Consider the following 13,251-nt stretch of genomic DNA (forward strand, 5'->3'; position numbering starts at 1 on the left):
GTCTCTCTCCCTACATAAATTTGCTTGAAAGGAAGAGAACCAAAGATGGAACTCTGAGGAAACAGCACTTAAGGGATGAGCAGAGGTGTGTTTAGGAGAGATCAAGAGGAAACTTGCAGAGAGGTAGGAGGGGAATGTGGCTGCAAGGAGGAAGGGAGACAGCAGTCTCATACGGGTGAGACCTGAAAGTAGGTCACAGGATTTGGAAAAAGGCCTCAGTGACCCCTGACAAAGTAATTACAGGACCAGAATTATGGCTAGGCCAGATTGAAATCTGGGGAAGAAAGCAGTGAGTACTTCAGGGAGTGGGTGGATGCTTCTCAGGACAGGAATGTGAATGAGAATTGAGTTGTTTATGGGCCTAGATGCCACCAGGAGCACAGTCTTGTTTAGATGGGTGCTTCACGTGATCCTTGAGGTTGCTCACAAATGTGGCATCATTGGTATGGAAAGGAGAAAGGTGAGCCTCACCCCTTTGTGAGTGCTGTGAGCGATGTGGAAGCTGAAGGCAGTGACAAGGATGGGGAGGGAATGGAATGGCCAGATGGTGTGGACCTTGAAAGAGGCTTGTTCTCTGTTTGACTGAGGTGGCACTAAGAGAAGTAATGGAGAGCCCAGTGGAATAGGGAGGACTTCCAGACAAGGCTGCATTTGATCTGCAATCTTGAAAGATCTTGAAAGACAAACAGCAATGTGTTAAGTGGAGAAGTAGAACAACAGTATTGCAGGCAGACAAAACAATTTGCAAAGGCATTTGTTTAGAAAGGAAGAAATGACTGGTAAAAAGAGACAGATGCAAAGTATCACTGAAAAGAGTAGATGACCACTCTCCTTTGTACCCTCTGTGTAACCTGTAAGTATTTCTATCATAGGTCCTGTGTATATTATTTTGTCATGCCGTTTTATGTGTACTATTACAGCAGCCCCTGTATTTGAGACTATGTATACATCTGTCTCCACTGATAGAATGAGGTCAGGAGCCATATCTTAATTTTTATCTTTCTAAACTAGCAGAGTGCCTAGAACTCAGGTGGGATAAATATTTGTTGAGTACAGTTTATTTAGGTAAATAATCTATTTCTTTCTCTTTAAGCACATTTGGCTTTTTCTCCTAATTTTACTACTAAATAGCTGGATATCCTTGATGTCAGTGAAGAAGTGAATCTGTTATCTGAGAGAAGATTGGTTCCCTGGTATGGACAAAGGAGAGTACATTATGAAATTAAATTTCAGAAGGTTCAGGTTCTGGCTTTGCCGTTTATTTCAGTGTAAGCTACTTAACTGCTGCTTCTTGATCTGTAAAATGGAGCTCATGAATGCATGCTATTTTATGTCATAAAATAATATGGGAAATAATGTGCTTTACATAAACTGAACATTTTTGTATAGTTAATTAATATTTATTGAATGACTACTAGTTGTATTTTTATAAATACCTTTTTAAATTCTCACAACAACTAGATAAAGTTGATATCCTTGCACATCAGAATCACTGGGAGTGGTAGTATTTGAAAAGTCTTATTATGGTTATAATAAGACACAGTGAGGATTATGTTATTATTTACACTTTCATCATGTTTTCATGTTCGCTGCTTCCTTTCTTTTGAACTCTGCAATGTTTAGTGAAAGTAAAGATTTTCCTGTTTTATAGCACATAATGCTCTGCCCAAAACATATCTGTAGGCTGTTCAACTCAGTACTAACACTCAAGATTCTCTTGTTATATGTATTTGTTGTTTATCTCAAAAGGATATTCATCTACTTGTGTTTTAACAAGTGTGTGGTAACTGAAAGTTAAGCAGACACAAAAAGCGACACAATTTTTTTTCATAGCCAGGTAGTCCTTTGTTTGCTTCAGAATTTGTAAAAGAAAAGAAAAAGAAAAAAATCTGCATAGAATGCCCATAGGAGATAAATGGAAGTAATAGGTTAGGTCGTGTTAGTACTATTCCATGCATACTAAACAGATGGCAGACAGCGTGCCAGGAATGTGCGTTTTCTGTTTTGTATGTTTTGTTATTTGGTTTTGAAACAACTGGCTTATTTTATTTCCTATTCCATCTTTTGTTCGTTTTTCTTTCATCTTTTGTTTTTCATTGTTTTCACTGAATTTGCAATATTGCTTTTTATCTGACATGGTATCTTTTGCTCTGTGGACCTTTTCCACAGTATTTGGTACAATACCTAATATAGTGAGGGATTATAAATTAATAAGTGTGTATTAATTTACTTTTAGCTGAGAAAACTTTTTAAAGGCAAAGACACATTTTCTGATACTTTCAGAAGACTTCTAGCAAATTCTTTGTTGGCTTATTTTTGTCTTTTTAAAAGAGAGATTGCCTGTAAGCCCCAGACATCCTTTGCAATCAATGCTTTCTTTTCAGTTTCCACCAGTTAGCTTCCTCATGACTTTTCTGTCTTAGTCTTCATGACAGATCCAACTGTAGGTTGGAATTCTTCAATTTTCATTTCCGTCTAGGATTCTATTCATTGGTCACCTAAATTAACAGTAATTTTCATATTTGGAAATGATGCCGATGACAGCTTGAAACTCGGTTGAATTGTCTCCTTTGTGGTTGCAGTGTGTTCACTCTAAGTTGAAGAATTGTGCTTAGTCTTCCATGTCATCTAGTATTCTGATCCAGGCCCTGGCTTCAGTGGTCCCTTTGCTAAGATGCCAACCAGCCTTGGGCTGCCCTGTATGACTGAGAACGAGGCCTGAGGTCTAGATGGCCCACAAGTGCTGTAGGCTAGTGTTGGCTTTGCTGAGACAGGTTGCGTTTGGGAAAATCTTATTTATTTTTAAATTTTTAACATTTCTCCCACCTTTTTATTTTGAAACTTTTCAAATTTCCAGAAAAATTGAATATTCATTGAATAAATATAAACACATACCCCCATCACCTAGATTTGCCAGATTTTAACATTTTGCCACATTTTTATCTCTTTGTATATGTAAAACATTTTTTATTGATCCATTGAAAATTGCACATTATAAACTTAGCCCCCAAATACATCAGTATGTATGTACTTAACCCCTAAATGCATGCATTCTTCATACCATTATCTCCCACAATATCATTATCACATCTGATACAATTAAAATAATTCTATATGCCGTATATATAATCTTCGTGAAAATTTCCTCAGTTTTCCCTATAATGTCTTTGTAGATGACTAGTTGTTTTGTAGAATCCAGGCCACTTGTCTTGTACAATTGTGTCACATTCTGGCTTTCTGCTTGCTTTCTCATGATCAGACCTAGAATGTATAAAGGATACTGCTTAGGTGATATTGTATACTTTTCGTTACATCCACGAAGTCTAAGAGGTACATAGTCAGTTTGTCCTGCTGTTGATGATGATATGACTGATTCCTTGATTACAGTGGTGACCACTAGACCTCTTTATTGTAAAAGTAGCCTTTTCCCTTTGTAACCAATCTATATAGGGTAATATTTTCAGTTCGTGCGAATTTTCCATTCTTTAGTAACCTTTCAGCCAGTGGCTTTAGCATTTGTTGGTGATCCTTGCCTGAAATTGATGGTTAATTTGGAAGTTGTAAAATGGTGATTTTCTACTTCTGTCACTCCTTTTACTTTTATAACATATTGTTCTGTAAAGTAGCTTTCTTTTTCTTCTTGCCCCTCCTCCCGAGTGTGTGTGTGTGTGTGTACGTGTATGTGTACGTGTGTGTGTACGTGTATGTGTACATGTGTGCGTGTGCATGCACATGAACGTGCATTTCACATATTGAGTGTGTTGTGAAGCATTATCATTATTCTTTTATTTTCAGAGATAGGGTCTTGCTCCATCAACCAGGCTATAGTGTAGTGACGCTGTCACAGCTCACTGCAGACTTGAACTCCTGGGCTCAAGCAATCCTCTCACTTCAGCTTCCTGAGTAGCTGGGACTACAGTCATGTGCCACCACACTTCTTAAAAATTTTTTTTGTAGAGATGGGATCTCAGTATCTCTAAAAAGAGATAGTGAGAATGTCTCAGACTCATTTTGTGCTTTGTCTGTCTTATGCCTAGAGTCAGCCATTTCTCCAAGGTACTTGGTTCCTTATACTGGGATGTATGTAGAAACCAGTTGACCCTCCCATTGCTCCTAAAGTTCCATTGCTTTATGCTTTTTCAGGGAACAGAACTAGGAAATAATATTTTTTGAATATTACAGGAAATAGTTTTTAAGACAAGAGTTTATATTACTTAACATTATAGGGTTTTCCCTTTTACATTTGTATCTCTTCTATAATAAAATATCAGTCTTCATAAAATTAATATATTTACTTATTTGCTTTATGCTGCAGTATACACAAAGTATTTCAGAATTATAGTATCAGTGTTATGACTGACTACAAGCCTACCAAGTAAAGATGAAGATTTCTTTGCAGTTATTTTGTTGTTGTTATTTGTTTCTGGTTATATTTTTAGAGTTTCTTTGTAAATATTATTCTTTAATACATAAAACATTTACATGCTTCAGGGCTTAACCATACAAGGGAGGCCCAGAGGAGTTTGCTCTCATCCCTATGCCCCTCCCTCTACTCTCACCCAACCCTTGATAAGTGATTTTTATTGGTTTCTACTTAACTTTTTTGTGTTTATGTTTGCAAAAAGAAGCTTATGTGTATTTTCCCCCTGTACTTATAAGCCTTTTCTTTTTCTGTTTCTTACACCAAAGCAGCATTCTAGGTACTTTTCTTTTGTATCTTGGCTTTTCTCTCTGTTTTACAGCTCTATAGTACTTGATTGCACAGATGTGCCCTCATTTATTCAGCCAACCTCTTATGTATGGGGATTTGGTTGTTTTCAGTATTTTGTTCTCATAAATCAGTGAATAACACGTGCTTATGTTCTTTTGTATTCACAGGGGTGTATCTTCTGGGTAAATTCATCGAGTCAGATTGCTAGGGAAATATATATGTAATGTTGTTAGAAAGCTCCCACCTTCCCGCTGAAGAGGTTATAGCACTTGGCATTCCCACCAGCAAGGTGGCAGGGTGTTTTTTTATAGCCTCGCCAACAGTGTGCTGTCAGACTTTTGAACTTTTGCTAGTCCTATTAGATAAAATGTGTTCTCTCAGTAGTTTTAATTGCACTTATCTTATTATGAGCCATATACTTCTTTTACAAATATAGTTTAATTGGTCAATCTTTTTTTTTTTTTTTTTTTTTTTTTGAGACAGAGTCTCGCCCTGTCGCCCAGGCTGGCGTGCAATGGTGCGATCTCAGCTCACTGCAACCTCCGCCTTCCAGGTTCAAACGATTCTCCTGCCTCAGCCTCCCAAGTAGCTGGGATTACAGGCACCCGCCACCATGCCCAGCTAATTTTTGTATTTTTAGTAGATACGGGGTTTCACCACGTTGGCCAGTCTGGTCTCGAACTCCTGACCTCGTGATACACCCACATCAGCCTCTCAAAGTGCTGGGATTACAGGCGCGAGCCACCAGGCCCAGCCTGTCAATCTTTTTAAAAAAATTACTTATAAATTTTGAGTCATAGTTATGAAAGACTTTTCCATTGCTTAGTTATAAAGGAATTCACTCATGTCGTATGTGAGTATTTGTTTGTTTTTATTTTGTATGTTTAGCCCTCTCACTCATTTGGAGTTTACTCTGCTGTATATGATGTGAGGTTTGGATTTCGGTTGTATCTTTTTCCAAATGGCAATCAGTTGCAGTATCACTTATTAAGGCTTATGTGTGTAATCCCAATACTGGTAGGCCAAGGCAAGAAGATCATTTGAGGTCAGGAGTTCAAGACCAGCCTGAACAACATAGTGAGACCCTCGTCTCTAGAAAAAAAAAAAAAAAAAAATTAGCTGGATGTGATGGTGCAAGCCTATAGTCCCAGCTACTCCTGAGGCTGAGATGGGAGGATTGCTTGAGCCTGGGAGGTCAAGGCTGCAGTGAGCATGATTGTGTCACTGCACTCCAGCCTCAGCGACAGACTGAGGTTCTGATCTAATAAAAGAAAAAGTCTACCTTTTTTCCCTGCAGCAAAGGAAAGGGGTGGGTGGGGAGGGACCTGGTTAAAACGAAAAAGAGTTTGCTAAAGGGGCACACTGATGTTTGATCTAAGTTTTTTATTTGTTTGTTTATTTTGCACTCCAGCCTGCGTGACAAAGCATGTTGCCCAGGCTGGTTTATAACACCTGGCCTCATCCTCCCACATCAGCCTCCCACAGTACTGGGATTACCAGCATGAGCCACTGTGCCTGACCTAGGTTTTTTGTTTTGTTTTAAGCATAATTTTGTTCTGAAAAAAGTTGAATAAGAGAATGAAGCTTGACCCAGAGATACAATTAGGCTCCCTAATATGACTGAATTTATACCCCCAAATTATAGACCTCTCCTTTTGGTGGCAGAGTCTGATCCAACACATTTACTATGTGGGTGGGCAGAGAAGGCCCACTCAGAACAGGCTCTCTAAATGAGCAGAAGTGTATTTAAATGCACTACCGGATCCCGGGCCATAGACTCTTCATTTGGCACTGTTCAACAAGAAGGAGAGTGTACATTTTGTTGTTGTGAGGTGGGGCATTGGAGAAGACACTATAAAGGCTTAAGCTACTGTTCTCAGCTGGGAGGCAGTGCTGCTCCCTAGGACGTAGGGGCATTTGGAAAGGTGTGGGGGTGAGATTTGTCACGAGCACTGGGTATTACTGGTGCCGACTGGAAAAAAGCCAGGAATATTAAATGACCTGCAGTATGGGGAAACGGTGCCTATGATGGAGCTGTCACACCCACAATGCCAGTAGCATCCCTATTGAAAAACAGATATGGAAGAAGAACTTGTTTGGAAAGAGTGTAGTTTAAAAGCTCTGGAAAAAGTTGAAAGAACATCTAAAAACATCAGGGGTGTCATGATGGGTGAGACTTAGAGCCTGCTCTTTGCAGCCTGCTCTTTGATATGTGCACGACCAGCTGGCTGGGAGCTGGAACAATTGCTCTTAAGCACATTTCCACAGAAGCCAGACAGGAGCATCTCTAAGTGATCCCTTAAAAGAGATTATTTGTGCTCTCATATTCAAGGAATGACATGTTTAAAGCTGACACTTGAGAATTGTCAATAACCAGTTTAATAGTTAAATTTTTTTCTTTTTGGAGGTGTGTGTAGTAATTTTATCATCCCGTTGAAACATTTATGAAATAAGATAATGCTTTGAAACTCTAGTTCAATGTCCAGCATATAGAAAGCACTCTATAACTATTAGTTCTAACCTTGTTTATATAACAGTTGTTAACTAACCTTTGTGTATATTTTCAGAGAGCTATTGCTTACCTTTTCCCAAGTGGTTTGTTTGAGAAACGAGCCAGGCCAATAATGAAGGTAGTTATCTTAATTACTATTTTAAAAATTTCACTTTTATATGTTATGATAATTATTTAATACATTATTAATTTATTTTACAGCATCCTGAACAGATTTTTCCAAGACAAAGAGGTAAGTTTCTTCAAGAATGAGATAAACAGTTTTTTCTTTACCATATTCCGGTGTTAGGTTATGTATCAGCGGTTGCTCACATAATGTAGGGTGGCCTTCCTGTGTCACAGTAGTTGTGAAGTAGGTCAAAAAATTTTGTAACAATGAATGAGTGAAGTTTGCAAACCATATCTTTTAAATTAAATACTAAAATTAGATGTGTTTAGAGCTTAGGACTATACCAATGTCATACTAATTATTTGCATTCCAGTATGTCCTTTTGAGGGAGAGTTTGGTACAGATCTGCTGGCAACTAATTCAACTTCTGTTTATATGAAAATTTAAAACTTTTCTTGATTTTGGAAGCACATTTTCACTGACTATAGATTTTCTTTTCTGTTCTTTCAATACTTTAATGATGTAGTTCCATTGTCTTGTCTTACATAGTTTCTAATGAGCAGTTAGCCATCATTCTAATTGTGTCTCCTGTTTTCTCTGGCTTCTATTAAGATGTTCTCTTTATCTTTTAAATGTGTAAAAAAAAAATTGAAGAAAATACACAGCAAGCTTTAAGGTTGTCAAGAAATTGAATAATATATTTACTATACATTAGAAGCCTCTTATCCAGTGAGGACCAGTAGTTCTCTGTTAACTTAAAAAGTATTAAAGCTAGAAATCATTTCTTTAAAAAACACTCAAAATGTAACCTGTACTTACCCATCAAGCTTTTGCTGTGACCCTAGAGGTTTGGTGTTTTTGAGTGTGTCTGCTGCTCCCTGTTGCTTTTATATAACCACGCTGCTGATGCATCATCGCAGTCTTTCAGTTTTGATTTTCTTGCAGTGGAACAGTGAACTTACACTTCCTAAGAAATCTGAGTGGAGAATATTTTTGTATTTCTACAAATTCTTCCCATCAACCTTACTGAAGTTGACACAACTTTTTTTTTTTTTTTTTTTAGCAACTTGCCTTGCTAGAGCATTCAACCTAGTTTTCTTAGAAGTAGCAACTTTTATGTTTGCACTCATATTTAATTTATTTATGTAATACTTAATTCATGTATTTATAGAAATAAGTACAACTGTAATAAAATAGGCTTGGGAGTAAACACAACTATTAGTAAGCATGAAACTCAGCAGCAAAAATGTGTGGATCTACTTGAGAATAGCTTGGTGGCCACAGGTTCTCAATACGCAGGCCGCTTTATCATTGTGTTTAGAATTAAATAGAAATTGGTAAGACAGCAGATATTTCTATAGAAGACTTATTTATTTTGCAGCGGTATTTCTACTAAGTCATATTTTTATTCAAAGCTAGGCATTTATTCTCTTACTCCAGTTCACTCTTTCTCTTACTCCAGTTCACTCTTGGAAATGATAACTTTTAGTTTGAATCTTATTATAAATGTTTTGAATCCTTTTGTAAATATGCTCTATCATTTGTATTCCCTCAATTCTTAATCATGGTTGATTATAAATTATACAATCGATTTAATAATAGCTTTTGGGGAAATAATAAATGAAGACTATGTTAAAAGTGCACATCACTTTTGCAGATACAACTCAGTGTTACAGAAGTTACTATGCACAGGGCACAGTAACTTACATTAAACACCTAGTAGCTTTTCGGTAAATGTTTGTAATGACAGTGATTTTTTTCTTCTTCTTCTTTAGTAACTCTTCTATTTTTTTTTAACCTCTCAGGCTCCTCACCTATTTCTCTCTCTCTCTCTCTTTGTTCTTTATATCTCTACTAGTTGCATCTCTTCTTATACATCTGCCCCTTTAAGACTGGTTTGTTCTTTCAAATCATACCAGCTTCTCAGTATTAGAAGTTTATTGTTACTAGCAGCCAGGTTGTAACAACTGAAACTTCTATATATCCCTGCAAAATGCCCATGTGTTATTTTGAAAATAGGTCACTCCTGGTAGGATTATCTTAAGTTGTAGTTTACTATATGTAACTGTATGTAAACAGTACTCCTCTAGAATTAGTAAAATATTTTTTGTTGCTTACCTACCTACCTCCCAATTTTGTTGTATTTCATAAATATAGGATAAACTGATTTTTTTGTATGCTAAAAAAGTAATAGTGAATTTTAGATTTGGGTAGGTTATGACACTTATAGTGTACTAACACTTTCCTTATTAAAAGATGGAAGTTTCTAGATTGAGTTAACATAAAAGTCTTGCTCTGTATGTTTTAAAGCAAGTGATAAAAATATTAAGTGAAACAAAGATAACTACTGGGTCAACAGGAGCAAAGAGTAGCACTCATATTAGACAAAATGGAATTCAAGGAGTGTGAGGAATACTTCAATGAAACAAGAATGTTAATTTATGTTGATAAAACCTAATCTCCATTGAGTAGATTTGATGACCACAAACCTTTTTGCACCAACATTTAGCATCAAAATGTTTAAAGCAAAAGCTGTTAACTAAGGCTATAACGAATTTGAATAACACAGCATGATTTTATAGTTACAGATACAAAGAATACGTTTTCTATGCAGAGGCCTATGGACTATTAATAGAATTATGATGTAATTGGACATAAAGAAAACCTAACGAATTCCAAGTAGTAAAAATCATATCATTAGATTTTTCTGAGTTAAGATCAATAGAACCATATGACTATTGAGTTAAAGAGAAAATCAAAATTAAGGTTACAGACATGACAATGACAGCAGTTCCTATTAAATCCTATGGAATACGGACATTGTATTATACAGAGACAAGCATATATTTGTTAGAAATTAAGAAAGACAATATAAATGAACTAAATTTTCGGTTCAGGAAGCCAGAAAAAGAAAAATAGAAGAGAGGAACATAGCGAAGAAATTTAAAAGAAGGGGTATGATAAACAAAACCATGTCATTCTTTGAAAAAGCTAGTGAAATCAATCAACTTCTAGCAAATCTGGCCAGGGAAAAAAGAGAAAACATAAGAGGACAATATTAAGAATTGTAAATAATAATATTCAGAGGGTAATTTTAAAGTATGCAATTGTTATGGGTAACTTTATTCTAACTTGAAAAATCTCTCAAGTAAGAATTGTTAGCATTTATTGAAACAGAGTAGGCCAGGCATAGTTCTAAGTGCTTCCTATGTGTTAACCTACACTCTTCACAACAGGTTTATTAAGTAGATACTGTAATTTTCCCCACTGCACAAATGTAGGAATTAAAAGCACATGGAGTTTAACTTACCAAGGACGTAACAGCCAGGAAATGTTGAGTCAGAATGTAGGGAGGCCCAGGCAGTTGTGGCACACATACATATGTATGACCACCAGACTCAACTGACTCTCAGACATGTAGTTGAAAGAATAATATAATTGCCACAGTTGTCTTAATCAGGAGAATACTGGTTAAACCAGTGGTCCCCAGCCTTTTTGGCACCAGGGACCAGTTTTGTGAAGGACGATTTCACGGACCAGGGGTTGGGGGATGGTTTCAGGATGATTCAAGCTCATTACATTTATTGTGAGCTTTATTTCTATTATTACATTGTAAGATATAATGAAATAATTATACAACTCACCATAATGTAGAATCAGTGTGAGGCCTGGGCTTGTTTTTGTGCAACTACATGGTCCCATGTGGTGTTGATGGGAGACAGTGACAGATCATCAGGCCTTAGATTCTCATAAGGAGCATGCAACCTAGATCCCTCGCATGTGCTGTTCACAATAGGGTTCACGCTCATATGAGAATCTAATGGCACTGTTGATCTGACAGGATGTGGCACTCAGGCAGTAATGTGAGCAATGGGGAAAGTCTATAAATACAGATGAAGCTATGCTGGTCTGTGGTCTAGGGGCTGGGGAGCCTTACTGTAGACCCAAGTGCTCTTATTGCGAAACACCCACTCTGGTCCCAGTTGACCAGTCATGACAGCAAATACAAATCAATAGAACCTGGTACCTGTCTGTGGCCCAGGGGTTGGGTACCCCGTGTTAATCTAAAAGCTGCAGAAGTTATCAAGGAGCACCAAAGGTCTAATGAGAAAGGCCCAGGCCTAGAAGGTTTTGTCGGGAAGCTCTGACATACCTTGAAGGAGGATGTAACTATTGTTATCATTTAAACTGTTGTAGAGCAGAAGAAAAGAATGAAAGCTTCCAAATTCCCTTCAGAGGGTCACATAATTATCAAATCTGGCCATAAATTTCATGAAAAAGAAAGCTATAGTCTGTTGTCACTAAATAAAACACTAGCAAACCAAGTAAAGCTTTACATTAAGAGAATATACCAGAGGGCCTTTTTTTCTCTCCAGGAAAATAAGGATGATTTATGTAATTCTCTGTGTTAATTGAGTCAAGGTTAAAACATTTCAATAAAAAAGTTAATTAACAAAATTGAGCATTAATTTTTTTGGTAAAAACACAAACTAGAAATAAAAAGAAACTCTCTTAGTTTGAGAAAGCCTATCATGACAAACAGAAACACATCAAATTTAAAAATATATCAATAGATCCCATTAAGTTCAGGAATAAGACAGGTATGTGCATACTCACCTGTGTTATTTGGCATTGTTTTGGAAGTTTTAACTAGCATGGTTAAAAAAAAGTGTGGCTAAACAGGAAAAACTTATGAATTAGAAAACTGAAAGAAATTAGGAAAATTGATTATTATTCACAGATGTTATGACTGCCTACTTAGAAAATGGAAAACATACACTAAAAACTATATTAGAATTTCAGTAGACTACCATTATTTGGGTACCTGAATTCAAAACATTTAAACTATGAATTGTTCTGAAAATTTTAAAAATGATACCCTCTTATAAAAGCATGCCACAGTATAGTTACAGGGTGAAATGCTGATCCTGCAGAGATCATATGAGCATCCTGTCAGTTGATGACTCTGTGGCGGCCACATCTACACACAAGGAAATCAGTGTGGAATGGCATGTAATGATGAACTAAATAACAGATGGTCTTATTGGTAGCAAATGAATTGCAATCTATCACTTCCTTTATGTATTTTGGCAGACAAGAACTGTTTTAAAAACGCTGAATTCCAACTATACAAATACATACCTACATATTCATACAGACACATACATACTTATATACATACATATACCTCCTTTTTCTCAATTCATTTAATGGAATGCTGAAAAATAGACTGTATGCAGAAGATAACAGAGTTTGGTCAAGACTTTAAAAATTATTGTGTGTTTTTGGAGTTAAGAAATTCAAACTCTAGAACAGAAATAAGGTGGCTAGTTGAAGAATATATATACAGCTTTCAGTGCTTTTAAAGTAATAGATATTATGTCCTTAAATCACAAAAACTAAAGGACAAAGATGACAAATTACTTATATTGAAGTTAAAAATTTCTCTTTGACAAAGACACTAGGAAATTTGAAACATGCCAGAGGCCTGATACCTAGAATATATTACTCACAAATTAACAAAAGCAGCTTACTAGAGAAATGAGCAAAGGAAAATAAGCAATTCATAAATGGAAAAAATTAAAGTACCAGTAAGCATTTGAAAATATCAGAGATCAGAAATAACATCTTATGGACGGTCATGGTGGCTCACCCCTATAATCCCAGCACTTTGGGAGACCAAGGCAGGTGGATCACAAGGTCAGGAGTTCAAGACCAGCCTGGCCAACGTGGGGAAACCCCGTCTCTACTAAAAATACAAAATAGCCAGGCGTGGTGGTGCACGCCTGTAGTCCCAGCTACTCGGGAGGCTGAGGCAGGAGAATTGCTTGAACCCAGGAGGTGGAGGTTGCAGTGAGCCGAGATTGTGCCACTGCACTCCAGCCTGGGCAATAGAGGGAGACTCCATCTCAAAAAAAA

The 13,251-nt window shown here is 36.7% G+C and overlaps 1 protein-coding gene across 1 annotated transcript in view; it reads left to right on the plus strand.

Moving 5' to 3' along the window:
• Positions 1-13,251, plus strand: part of MRPS9 (mitochondrial ribosomal protein S9) — a 60,788-nt gene that overhangs the window by 24,966 nt on the left and 22,571 nt on the right. Inside the window, exons 3-4 of the mRNA XM_054476606.2 lie at positions 7,279-7,341; positions 7,425-7,455. Of these exons, the coding sequence (XP_054332581.1) occupies positions 7,279-7,341; positions 7,425-7,455 (94 nt within the window). The remainder of the gene's footprint in view (positions 1-7,278; positions 7,342-7,424; positions 7,456-13,251) is intronic.

The sequence above is a fragment of the Pongo pygmaeus genome, chromosome 12, assembly GCF_028885625.2.
Source record: "Pongo pygmaeus isolate AG05252 chromosome 12, NHGRI_mPonPyg2-v2.0_pri, whole genome shotgun sequence".
Lineage (NCBI taxonomy): Eukaryota > Metazoa > Chordata > Mammalia > Primates > Hominidae > Pongo > Pongo pygmaeus.